General features: G+C 44.3%; 1 protein-coding gene across 10 annotated transcripts in view; it reads right to left on the reverse strand.

Moving 5' to 3' along the window:
- The window catches only part of TBC1D16 (TBC1 domain family member 16), a 58,428-nt gene that overhangs the window by 14,975 nt on the left and 27,230 nt on the right, over positions 1–16,223 (reverse strand). For 9 of the 10 annotated variants that reach the window (XR_014544415.1, XM_083598682.1, XM_083598681.1 and 6 more), the window contains one exon: positions 15–212. The exons of the other annotated variant lie outside the window; for it this stretch is intronic. Coding sequence is in view for 8 of the 9 variants with exons in the window: in XM_083598682.1 (XP_083454808.1) it covers positions 15–212 (198 nt within the window). In the remaining variant the exon portion in view is untranslated. The remainder of the gene's footprint in view (positions 1–14; positions 213–16,223) is intronic. 10 annotated transcript variants of the gene reach the window in all.

Genomic DNA, 16,223 nt, shown 5'->3' on the forward strand with positions numbered 1-16,223 from the left:
AGGAATTATCCTACCTGAAAAACAGGCGAAGAGACCGCATCTGTCCCAGGTCGACTCTGAAGACACCACAGATCTGTTCCAAGGCAAACACCTTCTGCTGCTCATCCCACCGGGAGGTCTGTACTTGAACGTTATTCTCTTGGAACTGGGAGTTGGGATCAAGGCTTGAGTTGGAGCTGGCTGAGCGAGTCATGTGGCTTTCGCACGGTTCGCTACACCACCATGAGAGAGTGGCACCAAAAGAGGAAGAAAGGAAGGAAGAAGGCAGGAAAAATTACCTGAAAGTTACTAACTGCAAGAGCCAGTGCGGAATAGGAGCTAGAGGGCTTGATTTTGATGTGGGAAACAGACTCAACCCCACTTGGCTATGAAGCTCACTCTGTGGTGTTGGGCAAGCCATCAACTCAGTCTAACCTTTATCCATTGCTGCAAGAATAAAATGCTCTGAGCAAAAGGAAAAGAAAGCTGGAAGTATTAAAAAAAACCAACTGTTTTCATTAAGCTTCACTTAATCAGAAGGCGCAGCATTCCCCAAGTTGCAAAGTGGCATTAGAGAAAAGTCCAAATTTGTGTGCATGTTTTTTCAAGTCAGTAACCCTAATGTCTCATTCTCACTTCAGCAGGTTTATGAATTCCCAACAGGCAACACTGGTTGGCCAACACCAGCTTCAAACCAATGTCTGTGCTTGATTCCCAGATAGGGCTGGTGAGCAGAGCAGGTAGACTTCCTCAAAGTGCAACAATGCTGAGAGGACAATATTTTAAAAAAGAGAGAAGCAAGCAACGTTTCAAGCATGCTGGCCAAAGTGGAAGCAGCTAAAAGGCTTGTGGCTCCTGTGCTGTGAAAGGACTTGGGGAAACCACTTGACTCTGAGTTCCATTTCTGCCAGACCCACTGGGTGGCCGGGCACTGACCCTCTCTCGACCACAGCTTCCAGTTTGTAAAACAGATGCAGCAGCCTCTCTCGCAGGGCAAAGAAAAAGACCGTTAAGCACTTTCTACATCAGTGTCAGCCTGTCACATGAACATGTGAATGTAGCAAGCTGCCTTATGCAGAACCAGGCCACTGGTCTATTTAACTCTGTACTGCAATATTCACCCTATCAATGGAACCCTGAAGCCCAGACCTGTTACCAAAGACATTTTGTTGTCGTTGTCATTATTATCACCGCCTTTTTCCTGATTGTTCCCATTTTGTTGTTGTTGTTGTTGTTTTGGTGGGACCCATTTTAAAGGCATCACTGTTATCACCTTTACCTCTGCCTGGTCCACAGCATGGATTGTTCCAAAGTTGTTTGGGGAGAGTCAGCACAGTGAAAAGGCAGAAGCATAATCCTTGTTCTCTCCTCATACAGCCCTAATTTTGAGAAGCTTGCAGATGATAGTCAGCCTTAAACATCATACCAGTATGAGCCAGTATTGTTCAAGTACGAGTCAAGCTCATTTTATGCATTTTTCATGTATTTTCCTTGTGTTTGTATTCTATTCTTTTCCATTCCCTAAAGATTTTTTTAAAAAACAACAACACTCGCCAGCCAGAATTAAGAATGGGATGTGTGCGTGTGTGTCTGTGTGTGTGTGTATCTGTGCATGTATGACTGGCTGTAGTAATTCAAAATTATTTCTGCATTCAGTTATCTTTATTTTCCAACTCTATTCTACAGCAGCAAACCAGCAACAGGGGGAATATAACAACCAAGACTTAACTGTGTCCAGAAAAGAAGAGAGTTTTCCAAACATTTTTTGTGAACCAAAAACAAAACAAAATCAACACCTGAACAGATTTTTTCCATATTTGAAACATTTTATGTTTCCATCTCTTTTCTTTTTCTGCTCTTTTGCAGTCAGCAGCTTTTTAGTGCTAAGCCACACCTTTGGCAGTAGGAACCTTCTCAAATTCCAAACGTGCCCCCCAGACCCAAAGAGGTTGGCGACCATTGCTCTAAAATCTCTTCCCAAGCAGGCCTCTTCTATTTATACAAATATACCTCAAATGGCTAGCATACAAACAGTAGTATGGATAGCTCAGTTGGTTAGAGCGTGGTGCTGATAATGCCAAGGTTACAGGTTCGATCCCCGTATGAGACAGCTGCATATTCCTGCACTGAAGAGGGCTGGACTAGATGACACTCAGGGTCCCTTCCAACTCTACGATTCTATGATTCTACTGGCTGTTCTGTGGTAGAAAAAGAACCTTGGAAGGGAAAGGGCTTTAGGTCCTTTAATCGCAGAGAAATGTTTGGTAGTGACATTGGCCACATTTCTCCAGAAATAACAGGAATGAAATTCCATAGTCTGCATGTATACATTCTGCAGACAAAAACCACCTACTTCCCATCACATCTCAAATTGAAATATATGCAAATCAGAAGACACACCAACCCTTTAGAGGAACCATTTCAAATGTAAGAATAACTCCCTGCTTATATCGTGGCATATTTCCCTCAAACGAATAGTCAAGGAACAGGATTTCAGCACCCTTACTCTAGGAATGCAAAATACGATACCACATAGAAACTCAGCTGGTAGCATCACACATCTCATTTTTAGACAAAGTGGCTGCACAGCTGTTTAACCACAAAATACTAGGGACAACAAGCCAGACAAAGCTTTTCGGCATGTTAAGCAACTGAACTCAGGAGATATATTACCCCCCAAATAGGGTCCGGATTTCAGAAAGTAACTCCTTCCCTCCCCTATGAAATCATCCTCCCTCCTGCCCCAAGAAAAACAGCAGTGCTCTGGGAAATAAGTGAATCTGAAACTGTGACCTCTGAGATCTTGAAAAGGCCAATCCATTTGAACAGCCTGAATGGGCTCTACTGTGAAATCATGGTTTGCAAAACAAGGCAAGGAGCAGGTATAAAAGCAGCCCCCTGAAAAGCCACTTTATGCAGTGTTTTCTAATCCGCTTATTGAACAATGTAGGCACTGAACGCTGAAGAAATCACACACTCAGCATGCCTGTGCAGAACATCTCCACCAGCATGCTTTCCTATCCTGAAAACAGTGCCCCCCAAACCAGGGCCACAGACTGAACTAGACCACTGGAAGAGCCTTATTTTTAGCATTCACCAGTGGTTTGGGTCATTGCATTCCAATACACATTCCCTAGACAGCCAAGCTGAGGGCTCCATTGTTAACAAAGCCCCCTCCCTTGATGTGCAGGAGAGACCAAGTTCAGCAATACAGCTTGAAGTCAGTTTCTCTGTCTGTGTACACTCTCTCTCTCTCTCTCTCTCTCTCTCTCTCTCTCTCTCTCTCTCTCTCACACACACACACACACACACAGTAGAGCCCAATGATCTACTACCCAACACATTTCAAATTTAAATACAGTCATACCTCATGTTACGTATGCTTCAGGTTGCATGTTTTCAGGTTGCATCCTGCGATGACCTGAAAGTACCAGAAAGGGTTACTTCCGGGTTTCGCCGCTCGTGCATGCGCAGACACGCAAAATGACATCACGCGCATGCGCAGAAGCAGTGAATCGCACCAGCGCATGCGCAGGTTGCGCTCCTTTCAGGTTGCGAATGGGGCTCCAGAACGGATCCCTGTTCGCAACCAGAGGTACCACTGTACATGCTAATTCTTTAAACAGAAATATTCTAACCATCTCCAAATTTGCTTTTAAGTTCTTTTATTTGCACATCTTCAGTGATCATAGATAAGTACGGTAATTCACAGATATTTGGGCTCTCCATTTCTTGGGTCTCCTGCCTCCCAAGCTCTCTCACCCTGCTACCCCCCACCTCAGCTCCACCATTTCTGCCCCATAAAAAAGAGGTTTTACTTATTCCAAAAAGACTTCAGTCTCACAGAAACTGCACCTACTATCAAAACTATGCAACAGACAGAAGCAAAATCAACACATCTGTTGAACATTCTGGCACAGAACAGCAGCTCAGCGACTAGCTAGATGGGGAGTGGAAATAGCGTAACAGCTGTTCCGGCACAGGTCCATCTTTTTAAAATCCACTACCCACAAGTCCTCAAGATTTCTGGAAACTTAAAACTCAAATCTTATTTCATTCTGAATGCCCTGGGGAAACCACCATCTTGACTCCCAAAGCAGCTGCGAGACTGAGCAGATCACATACTGGAAAGAGCAGTTACCGTATTTTTCGCCCTATAAGACGCACTTTCCCCCCTCCAAAAATAGGTGTGTGCGTCCTATGGGGCGAATGCAGGCTTTTGCTGAAGCTTGGAGCGCGAGAGGGGTTGGTGTGCACCGACCCCTCTCTCTCTCCAGGCTTCCGGAAGCTATCCGCAGCCTGGGGAGCCCTGCGGGAGTTCCAGCGGCTGGGGGGGGGGAATAATTCCCCCCCCCTTTATTCCCCCCCCCAAAAAAAACTAGGTGCGTCCTATGGGCCGGTGCGTCCTATAGAGCGAAAAATATGGTAACTTGGTCCAAACAAGCAAAAAATAGGCCCAGAATCCTGTTTTGTTAGGTAACCATGGAAGAACTGGCGATCTGCCTTTTGTCAGAAATACTGAAGAAGACAGGTGAGGGTAAGGGTAATAGAAGAGCTTACTTCCTTGGGGAGCCCAACAGAAGAGTTCAAAAGAAGTTGTTGGGAAGTCAAAATTTATAACACTTTTAGCGCCATGAATGAGGAGTGGGGGCAGTGGGGTGAGGGATACATACTGAATTTCCCCCAAATGTATTTCAAGGCTAGGGTTCCACTACCTTCCAAAACAAAGAACATTATTAAAAATTAAAAAATTAAAAAGTGACCATGGAAGCTGTGAAGGATTGGGGCAGTTCACTCACTCCAAACTAGTCTGCGCTGCTACATCAATTAAGCTAACTTTCTCAGTTTACAAAGATTCCATATTCAAAGTAGCTGGTAAGTCATTCAGATGTTTTCTTCGTTGCTGGCCAAGGACCCTTTGGAAGTATCTGTTGACTCTCAGGATTTCCTTCAAAGGATGGTGTGAATACAGTTTCCTTTTAGTTTAGGCAATCCTTATACCATAGTGCTTACATCATCACATGATAATTAACATACTAATTTGACAACACCCACTTATAAAATAAGATGTATATTATTATTATGTATATATTACAAGTATATCCAATTAGACTGAGGACTGACCACAGGGACCTATATTTACATCTAAAACCAGATATCATATTGGGCATTCAACTCCCACATTGGCAATGAAAACGAGTTGTGTAATTTAACGGTCGTAATCTAGGTTTTAACCAGGTCATGATGCTCCTGTAGTTGGTAACTCATTAAAAGAAGTGTACATAACTCATATATAATTTCTGTTTGTTCTGCTAGAACAAATACCAGTAGCTAGAAGCCACAGGAGAGGAAAGTGCTCTTGTGCTTGGGTTCTGCTTGAGGATTTCCCACAGGTATCTGCCTGGGTACAATGAGAACAGGCATTGCAACCTAGTTTTTTGTGTTTATGTGGTACTGTGCCTAACACAGAGACCCATGGATAAAGATGTGCCATTGCTGATTTTCCCATTACGTGCATAAGGGACAACCATGTAGTTTAGCAATCTAGAGCAGGGATGTCCAACAGGTCGATCACGATCTACTGGTAGATCCCCGTGAGGTTTTGGTAGATCACAGTCGATTGCTGGATCCCTTTCCTTTGTTGTTGTTGTTTAGTCGTTTAGACGTGTCCGACTCTTCATGACCCCATGGACCAGAGCATGCCAGGCACTCCTGTCTTCCACTGCCTCCCGCAGTTTGGTCAGACTCATGTTTGTAGCTTCGAGAACACTGTCCAACCATCTCGTCCTCTGTCGTCCCCTTCTCCTTGTGCCCTCCATCTTTCCCAACATCAGGGTCTTTTCCAGGGAGTCTCCTCTTCTCATGAGGTGGCCAAAGTGTTGGAGCCTCAGCTTCAGGATCTGTCCTTCCAGTGAGCACTCAGGGCTGATTTCCTTAAGAATGGATAGGTTTGATCTTCTTGCAGTCCATGGGACTCTCAAGAGTCTCCTCCAGCACCATAATTCAAAAGCATCAATTCTTTGGCAATCCCTTTCCTTAGTGTTGGTAAAATAGATTCCAGCCCTGCCCCCTCGTCCCGGCCTCCATTGCTGCACGATCTGCATAATGGAAGATGGAGTTTACTTAGGGAGGCTGTTTGTTTCCCCACAGCGATCTGTTGCTGAGTGGTTGTTCCCCTTTTTCCCTTGAGCTTAGGCTTGGATTTTCAATAATCGGGGGTTTCCTCCTCCCTAAAAAAAGCTTTTGACCTGAACCCCCCCAAAAAGGGGTAGATCACTGCCAGTTTTTAATTCTGTGAGTAGATCGCAGTCTCTTGGGAGTTGGCCACCCCTGATCTAGAGCAAAAGCTGAATGAAAGGATTCGCTTTCAGTCTCAGGGTGTAAATAAAGCAATTAAAAATCATAATCTAGTAACTAGTGAAGCTTGAAATGAAGCCAGTGGCAAATCTTCCACTGGAGTCGGGGTAATTGTGCGTGGTGCTGTATCATGCCCGCTTTGAAACACTAAGCCAGTTCCAAGGGGCTCCTTCTGTGCCTCCTTGCCTTGCGGGCCTTTCTGTTAGCAGTCACACCAAATAATAAGCTCATCAAAGCATCTACATCTTGGCTTCCTCCTTTGTCTACACTGATCTGCTGACCAGCCATATGAGGCAACAAGCCATGATATTAAGAGCTCCACCTAGATTTCTCTACCTGTTCAACAATTTAAATTGAAATTTCTTGAAGTGAAAATTTAAGAAAACTTTTTTTTAAAAAAAACTACAATTTAAATTCTGGACCTGACTGCTGCATTTTGCAGTTTTATTTTTGTTTTGAAAGTGGGTTAGATATTTCTACAACAGCAAAAACCCCTCTAGATTCAGCAATAGGACAACAGCTCTGCGGCAGAATTTCAAATTCAAAGATTAGACTTATGTCTATAGTACCACCAGCATGCATACACCACTTTCCAGATTAAGCAAAAACACAGGCTCCTGCTTCAAATAACTTCTAATATAAAATCTAGGTGGAGAACAGGGCTTGAGGAGAAACTGCACATCCCTTGTTTTACCTTAAGTGCAATATTCTTTAGACAAAAATTTTTGTTTGTCCAGGCCTGTAAAAGGTAAAGGGACCCCTGACCGTTAGGTCCAGTCGTGGACGACTCTGGGATTGTGGCGCTCATCTCGTTTTAGTGGTCGAGGGAGCCGGTGTACAGCTTCCGGTTCATGTGGCCAGCATGACTAAGCCGCTTCTGGCGAACCAGAGCAGCGCACGGAAACGCCGTTTACCTTTCCGCCAGAGCGGTACCTATTTATCTACTTGCACTTCGACGTGCTTTCGAACTGCTAGGTTGGCAGGAGCAGGGACCGAGCAACGGGAGCTCACCCCGTCGTGGGGATTCGAACCGCCGACCTTCTGATCGGCAAGCCTAAGAGGCTCAGTGGTTTAGACCACAGCGCCACCCGCGTCCAGTCCAGGACTGTAGCAAAGTCTAAATTCCCTTTCCTTCCACTAACCAAGTACGTCCCATTATTCTTGAGAAAGACTGACTTCTGGAAATGTTGTAGCCCCCAATGCTAGAATGTTAGCATGGGTTCCTCCCTCCCTCCCTCTCTCACGCATATGCACACAGACCTTTGTTATGTGTCCATTTCCCCCTAGCAAGTGCCACTAAATGCTATTTAAGTAGCTAATTAACTTTCTGTGCTAGAAAACCTCCTGTAATTGCGATTCTTTCACCTTTTTAGCCCAGTTCCCCAAGGGAGCTGGAGCTGTCCTCTGGCATTTGTTCTGCTCCTTCCCACCACTGAGGCAAAAGTTCTACCTTGACAGCAGCCTGCCAATCACGGCCACAAAGGTCACCAGGGACTGCATTAGGAACATTCCTGCTACGGACAAATTTGCCTAGCTACGCACAATGGAAAAGATGGAGGGGGGGGGGAGGAGCAATGCTTACATGAAATTTCCATGCAATGTTAGGTAGCGGATTCAACAATCTATATATATAAAAGCTAATAATTCTTCTGAGTTTATCGGTTAACAGATATTCCTCTCTTAAAAATGGATTACGGAGATATTCAAAGCCCAGACTGTTTATATTTTGTCTGTGCTGGCATCTGCTCCTCATCAAATAGTGGGGAAATAGAAAACAAAAGCCCTTTTGAGTGATGCTTGCAGCAATGTCAGTCATTTTCAGTATCCATGTTAATGCTATATGGGAAACTTTCGTATCAGACCTTTACTCTTCTCTCAGAGAATCCAAAATTGCGCATGTGTGCACATGTGCCTGTGCACACACAAAACAGGATTCGGTTTTCGTGGAGCAGACAAGTTATTTTGTTTGGCATTTTGATCCAAGATGAAAATATCCAGTTGTGTAGCAGACCCATGTTTAGTACAGCATACACCTTTGGTGGGACGCTTAATAACAATAAAATAGAAAATAGAAAAGGTTGGGATTATAGCTCATTCTAGAAACCCTCTCACTGCATTAAAGGGGAGCTCCCTTACTGGTCTGGCTCAACACAAGGACACAGTTGTGTGTGTGTGAGTGAGAGATCCTTTGTAAAACCCCATTTCATTTCCAACATATTAAAAGGGAGAGGAAGGGAAGAGAGAAAAGAGACCATTTTCAGGGCAATTTCACAGGGAGGGGTGTGCCTGAAGTGGACGTTAGATACTCCTCTGAATCTGTCTGGCCAGTGTTCAGCTATGCACAGCATGGAATCCGTTAATACACAAAGTCTTTTTATATTACACCAGTTCTGATAGGCCTCCTAATTTTTAATTTAGAGCGAAAATTCATGTCCTCATTAGCCATGATTCTTAAAATACAGTCTGCTAATAATAGAGAGAGGCCAGAGGTGATCATGTGGCACATTAGCAGGCAGGAAGTGTCCATTCTGCACATTTCCCCACTCCTCTTTTTTGTTGTTGTTTTTTGTTTTGTTGCCCCTCTAGCCCAATATACATTCCAGTCAGTGACCGGCCCAAAAGAGACATCCAGTGAAACTGTTGCAATTTCGCCTGCTTTGCATATTTTAATCTATACAACATATTCCAATATATTTAAGCAACAAAGAGCTTGATATTTTCAGGATTCTGGTACAGAAGCATGGCCAACGATTACTCCACTAAAAAGGTTTGTTAGCTACTATAAGTGATGCAAAGAGGATAAACAGCTTAATTTAAAACGGGAATGGCAAAAGGTAGAAGAAGAAGCTGTTAGCAGTTTGCTACGAAATAATCCATGTGCTTTAATCTGCTTTACCCAGTCAAATGCAAGTTGTACATTCATATATAAGTGCCCTCACTCTCCAATTTTATACACACACACACACGCGCGCGCACACACACATATACTTGCTAAACAGGTGAGGCATGCTTCAGTAAATCCAACGAAAGGATTTTCCTCAACATTTTTGTTGTTACAGTTGCTTAGCGGTGACAGGTCTAGTCGTTTGACACTTATGAATAAACACAGTCACACACCCCTCTGCAGCTTAACACAGCTAACCATTGAGAGGCAGGCGTGGACATGAACCTGACCTTCCTTTTAAAACAAGGCAAGTATTGCAAAAGCCAAAAGATACGTCTTTACATTCTGTACAGAAGAGGGGGGGGGGGTCCTTTGCGCCTGGGCTTCAGCTTGTTAATAAATCAATTGAAATGTAACACTTCTCTCGCCCCCCCCCCCCAAATCCTAGAGATGGAAAATGTGATTTCTTAGCACAGCATGAAGAGAAATGTTTACCTTCCAGCTGGTCCAGCCTGGAAAAGGAGAGCTTTCTTAGCCTTGTTTATTCTATTTTATTTCATTTTTTAAAAAAAGAATCAATGGGTCATTTTGCAACGCTTTCCCTGCCTCCCTCCTCCCTATCTATCCATGCAAAAATAAAAGTCAGAACTCATTATGCTAATTACAATCAAGCCTTTAAAAAGAAAACAAAAAACCTAAGTCACTGGAAACACCTAAAGATTTTTGTTCTCAGATTCTTAGCATATTAGCAATGAGCAGAGAATCTCAAAGGGTCCTTTTTTTGCCTGGCAGATTAAAGCGCCCACCACCACCAATTTATATTCTGCTGAGAACTCCAACACTTGCCCAGCCAGCACCACCCAAAGAGATTGGCACCGCTGTTCAAAACCCACTGGAGTATGGCATAACATTCCACAGCCAGGGAGGGGGCAGGAATGGGGAGAGCTGACCAGAAGGGTTACCAAGAGTGTTTAATATTGTTATTTCAAGGGCTGGGATTAGGGAACCAAGCCAGGCAATTTTCGCTGCATGAGCTGCAAGGAGAGAGAGGGAGGGAGGGAGGGAGAGAGAGAGAGGGAATTCTGTTCTGAACAAAAGAGTACAGAATACAGACAGAGCGAGGCAGTGAGCAGGTAGGACAAGAAAGGATGCTCTTTGTTAAATATTAGCAATAAGTGCATTGTTAAGGCAGCCGCCAATGAAGCGCTCATCGTAAAGCAGCGCAGAAGAACATATGGCCTATCGATGCTGGGATTAATGCTGGCTTGCAAAAACAGCCACTCTGCCTATAACAAGTAGGAATCGCCTCCAGGCAGGGAATTTCTTGTTAAAGTTGGAAGAGCCAAAAACGGCTCGCAGGAGTATGCAAAAAAGGAAGGGGGAAAAAGGCAAGCAGACCAGTAAGTATTGTTGCTGTGTAGTAACTTTTGTCAATTTGTCTGCAAGGTTAGATGAATGCCAATATCGAAGAAACAAGAACGGTGGTCATCACCAGTCCATGTTCTTAAAACCTGATTTAGCCATCAGAAGATAGCGGCGAGAAATGGCATCAACTGAAAAGGCTGAAAGGCAGGACATGGTCCCCTCTCAACTCCCAGCAGCACAGCCAGTGGTCAGGAATGGCGAGAGTCTGCAACCCCTAGAGGGCATCATGGCAGCTATTCCTGCTCTTGCAAGGGGCAAGGGGCAGGTTGGGCTCCTATGAGCATGGGAGAAAAAAGATGCACAATGGATGGTAGTTACAAGACTAAAAGGGTGGGGTGGGGAGCAGCAACGTCAAAGGGGCCAGACTGAATGGTGGTCGAGAAACCACACTAGTCTTTTTATCTGGCATGGGAACCATTGATTTACAATGGCCCAAATGACACCTCTCCTGAACTGTTGCATCCCTGTCCTTATATGAGCATCACTCCAGTCTTTAAAAACTGTAAATGTAAAGGGACCCCTGACCGTTAGGTCCAGTCGCGGATGACTCTGGGGTTGTGGCGCTCATCTCACTTTATTGGCCGAGGGAGCCGGCGTACAGCTTCCGGGTCATGTGGCCAGCATGACTAAGCCACTTCTGGCGAACCAGAGCAGTGCACGGAAATGCCATTTACCTTCCTGCCGGAGCGGTACCTCTTTATCTACTTCCACTTTTGACATGCTTTCGAACTGCTAGGTGGGCAGGAGCAGGGACCAAGCAACGGGAGCTCACCCTGTCGCGGGGATTTGAACCGCCAACCTTCTGATTGGCAAGTCCTAGGCTATGTTTTAACCCACAGCACCACCCGCATCCCTTAAAAACTGTATATTTTATTTATTTTTGAGCTTTCATCGCAATTGCAGAAGAGTCCTTTCAGGCACGAACTCATATAATGCTTCTGCCTCATGTGGTCTGGAGGTTGCAATCTGTGATAGGGCTGGTGACTGACTGTGTATAAACCCTACCTCTCTCTGTTACCTGCTTGCCTTTCTGCCATCAAGCTTCGCTATCCCCTTTTGCTCCTGTCCTGCTCTCTTCTTCTGTAGAGTTCTTGGATAAACCCGTTGTCAATTTCACCTCCAGGGTGGGAGGAAGGACAGGAAGCTTTGCTCATTTCCCCACTGCTAAAAGGGCAAAAAGCAATCCTGGAATAGGGTTGGGGGCTGCTGCTGTAGTAGCTGTAAAAGAACTGCTCCTTTCCAATGGAGCCGGGTTTGCACCAGAATCTCCTCCCTTCTATAGCCCATACACCAGACTCCTCCAACCTTTTTGGACCAGGGGAAATATGTCATGGGTAGCAGCACAACATGTCCCAGTGATTCATCAGACATCAGACAGTGATTTAAATAAGCCTCTCTTTCTTTGTCTCTAACCCACCCAACCAGCCACTGTCAAAAGCAAAGGGGGGAAAAATACCTTTGAAAAATGTAATGTCAAAAAAGTCAGGAGCAGCAAGGAGCACTCTGGCGTCCATGGGTGCCACACTGAGGTAAGGGACGTGGTGGCGCTGTGGTCTAAATCACTGAGCCTCATGGGCTTGCAGATCGTAAGGTCAGCAGTTCGAATCTGCATGAGGGGGTGAGCTCCCGTTGCTTTGTCCCAATTCCTGCCAACCTAGCAGTTTGAAAGCATACCAGTGTGAGTAGATAAATAGGGACTGCTGCAGTGAGAACCTAAACGTCATTTCCATGCACTCTGGCTTCCGTCACAGTGTCTTGTTGCACCAGAAGTGGTTTAGTCATGCTGGCCACATGACCCAGAAAAGCTGCCTACGGACAAATGCTGGTACCACACCCCATAGTTAAATTCAACTGGACATAAATGTCCAGGGATCCTTTACCTTTATCTACACTGGGGATCCCACTCATACACTTTTTTTCCAGCTTAAAGCTTGTTTTTGGTTCTACAGTGGTGCCTCGCAAGACGAAATTAATTCGTTCTGCGAATTTTTTCGTCTAGCGAATTTTTCGTCTTGCGAAGCACGAAATCCCATAGGAATGCATTGAAAATCAATTAATGTGTTCCTATGGTCAAAAAAAGTCCAAACAAAGCCAAATTTGGTACAACAAGAGTTTATTAAGTGCTCTTTAAAGTCACACATACTGTAAAGAACATTTCAAAATTCAAACCCAGATTTAAAAAAAAACAACAGCAGAGTGCCCCAATGGTCACAGAAAATCATAAAAATGCAGAAAAAAAACACACAAGCTTCCAGATTCTTGCAAACCCCTCCCCAACTGTTCCCCCAGCCACCCAGCACACAGAAATTCAAATCCAGAATTTTTTTTAAAAAACAGCAGAGTGGCCCAATGGTCACAGAAAATCATAAAAATGCAGAAAAAAACCACAAGCTTCCAGATTCTTGCAAACCCCTCCCCAACTGTTCCCCCAGCCACCCAGCACACAGAAATTCAAATCCAGATTTTTTTTTTAAAAAAAGCAGAGTGCCCCAATGGTCACAGAAAATCATAAAAATGCAGAAAAAAAACACACAAGCTTCCAGATTCTTGCAAACCCCTCCCCAACACCAAGTCCTTGAATTCCAAACACCCCAACCCAAAATCCAAAACCCCCCCAAAAAGTTTTAAAAGCTTAACTTACCAAATGGCTGCAAAAGAAGTTTTGGAAAAGCTTCAAAAATCACCAAAGTCTTTAAAAACCTCAAAAAAGGCTACTATGTACACTGCGTTCTATGAGTTGCTCCTCGAAGTCAAGTCGCAACTGTATTAACGGTGTTAAGAAAAAGGAAACAAACTTGCAAGACGTTTTCGTCTTGCGAAGCAAGCCCATAGGGAAATTCGTCTTGCGAAGCAGCTCATAAAACGGAAAACCCTTTCGTCTAGCGAGTTTTCCGTCTTGCGAGGCATTCATCTTGCGGGGCACCACTGTATCTATATCTATCTAGACAAACCTAGACAGCATCTTAAAAAGCAGAGACATCACCTTGCCAAAAAAGGTCCCAGTAGTGATGTATGGAAGTGAGAGCTGGACCATAAAGAAGGCTGATCGCCGAAGAATTGATGCTTTTGAATTATGGTGCTGGAGGAGACTCTTGAGAGTCCCATGGACTGCAAGAAGAACAAACCTATCCATTCTGAAGGAAATCAGCCCTGAGTGCTCACTGGAAGGATAGATCCTGAAGCTGATGCTCCAATACTTTGGCCACCTCATGAGAAGAGAAGACTCTCTGGAAAAGACCCTGATGTTGGGAAAGATGGAGGGCACAAGGAGAAGGGGACGACAGAGGACGAGATGGTTGGACAGTGTTCTCGAAGCTACCAGCATGAGTTTGACCAAACTGCGGGAGGCAGTGGAAGACAGAAGTGCCTGGCGTGCTCTGGTCCATGGGGTCACGAAGAGTCGGACACGACTAAACAACTAAACAACAACAACAATATCTATCTAAAATCAAAATGTTACTTTGCACCTCCTCTTTACAGCACTGGTGCATACTGTATACTTAAGATGCTCTCTAAAGAAAAAAAATACTCTCTTGAATTTAAGAGGAACATGAGTGGTGGCAGGTGAAAAAGATGCACAGGTAAAGCTTCCTGGTATGGGGAAGAAGAGGGGGTGCCTCAATAGACATCATATTCAATGCATGGGAGCAAGCTCATGTACAGCTAGCAGTGAACAGAGCTGGTTTTAGCATAGTTTATGCTAAGATAATAAAATAATGTTGTTTTTTTCACTGGCACCTTAGAGCTGGAAACAGGAATGGCTGAATCCTGGATTTAGTACATGATAGGTTACATGGAATGAACAAGCCTTTTTTCTTGCTTTCCCCTCAACTTTTCCTCTTTTCAGATATTTAAATCATGGGGTTGGCTTTCAGTGAGCTTTCCAGTTTGGTCAATAAAAAAACTAGGGGAACCAGTTAGAAGAGCATGTACATGCAACCACTTGTTAAACCAGTTGCCTGCATTACCCCAATCTGACCACTTACCTACTTCCTAAGATTTCTGGCAAACACTCTTTTCGATTAATTTAAGTCACGATGACCTCCAGGCACATGTCTAGAGGTTTTGTGATGATGCCTTTTTGCAAAAAATGTAGGGTGGAACTAGGGTGGGATACTAGAATATTGCATTACTGGTAAGGAACAGCCACAGGAGACAAAGAGATTACGGAAACTACCAGTTTCCAAAATACTGATGGAATCAGATTCTTTCTAGGGATGTTAAGTAACTGAATGAATTGCATTCCCAATCTCCTTTGCCTCAGAATTTTAGTTTTCTAGGTGCAGATATCATTTCAACACTGGAGAGCAACCTAACATTTATTACCCGTTTTCCTACAGTCTGAAATAGTGCACAGCCCAGTAGCAGTTTTACCTCCTGATCTTCTACTTAATGTGGAATGCGCTTCAAAACCCAACAAGATTTCATGCGATTAGCAAACGCTGCACAAATGCTTTCAAAGGTAACTTCTGTCAGCAAGCATAAGGACTAGAAACTTGGTTCTTTTTGATGCATGAATGGAAAAAGCAACACAGGAATCTGAGGCAGCAACTACATTTTGCATTACAGACATCAATGGCATGCAAAATTAAGACCTTCCTGCCAGAACTCTCCATTAAAATGCACATATATCACTCTCCTAAAACCTTCATGTTTTAGGTCATCTTTCATCCAGGCTTCCATGGGAGAAAAGGAAACTGATGGATTCTGCATTGTCCTCTATTTGAAGGCACACACACACTTCAGCTCTCTCAATCATTGTCTCTCCAAGGACATGAGGTCAGAGGCCATGTCCCTAGAGAAGAAGATGTTAGCCAATCACAGCACAGCAGCGGCAAATTGTTTAATCACCAGAAAGCAGCCTGCCCATGCAACCTTCCTGGAAGAAACTGAAGGGCACAAGGATCAAGATGGGCTACTTGCAAGTGGAGGAACAGTGATGATTTTGTACTCAGAAGGCAAGTAGGTCCATCAGCAGCTATGCCTGCCAAAATGTAAGGCAGGCAATAAATGGCAGAGTTTGATTAGTTGCTAGCCCAGATGATATAGCAAGAAAAGGGCATGTTATCTCCCGAGAAGGATCAATGATAGAATTTTCTTCTGAAGAAAAGCAGAAGGTTGGGACAGCCTCCACCCAGCTTTAAATTTAGATGTCTCTGGTGTTCCTTTGGTTATCCAAAGCTGTGCTGAGAAAAGTGTGCCATCTACTGGACGCATGAAGAGATGACCTCTGATTGCTAGTTCTTTCGAGAGCACAGAAAATGTGTTGAATACAGAATGGGAGAGGGGCAAGGGAGAAAAAAAGAAGGACCCAACCTATTAATCTTCCCAAAATCTTCCCAAAGAGGCTTGATGGCAGTGGGAAAATGCAACACAATACTGGTCATGGGATGAGTTAGCCCAAACCAGATTGTACAGCAGTTCCATGAAACCTTGTTCATTTGAACACGGGTACTCCAGACAAATCACAATCTGTAACCAAGGTTCGTCCTTGGTTTACTGCTCATGGTTTGCCTAGATCAGGCACCCCCAAACCTGGCCCTCCAGCTGTTTTGGGACTACAACTCCCATCATCCCT

Source organism: Podarcis filfolensis (genome assembly GCF_964270895.1).
Source record: "Podarcis filfolensis genome assembly, chromosome: 2".
Lineage (NCBI taxonomy): Eukaryota > Metazoa > Chordata > Lepidosauria > Squamata > Lacertidae > Podarcis > Podarcis filfolensis.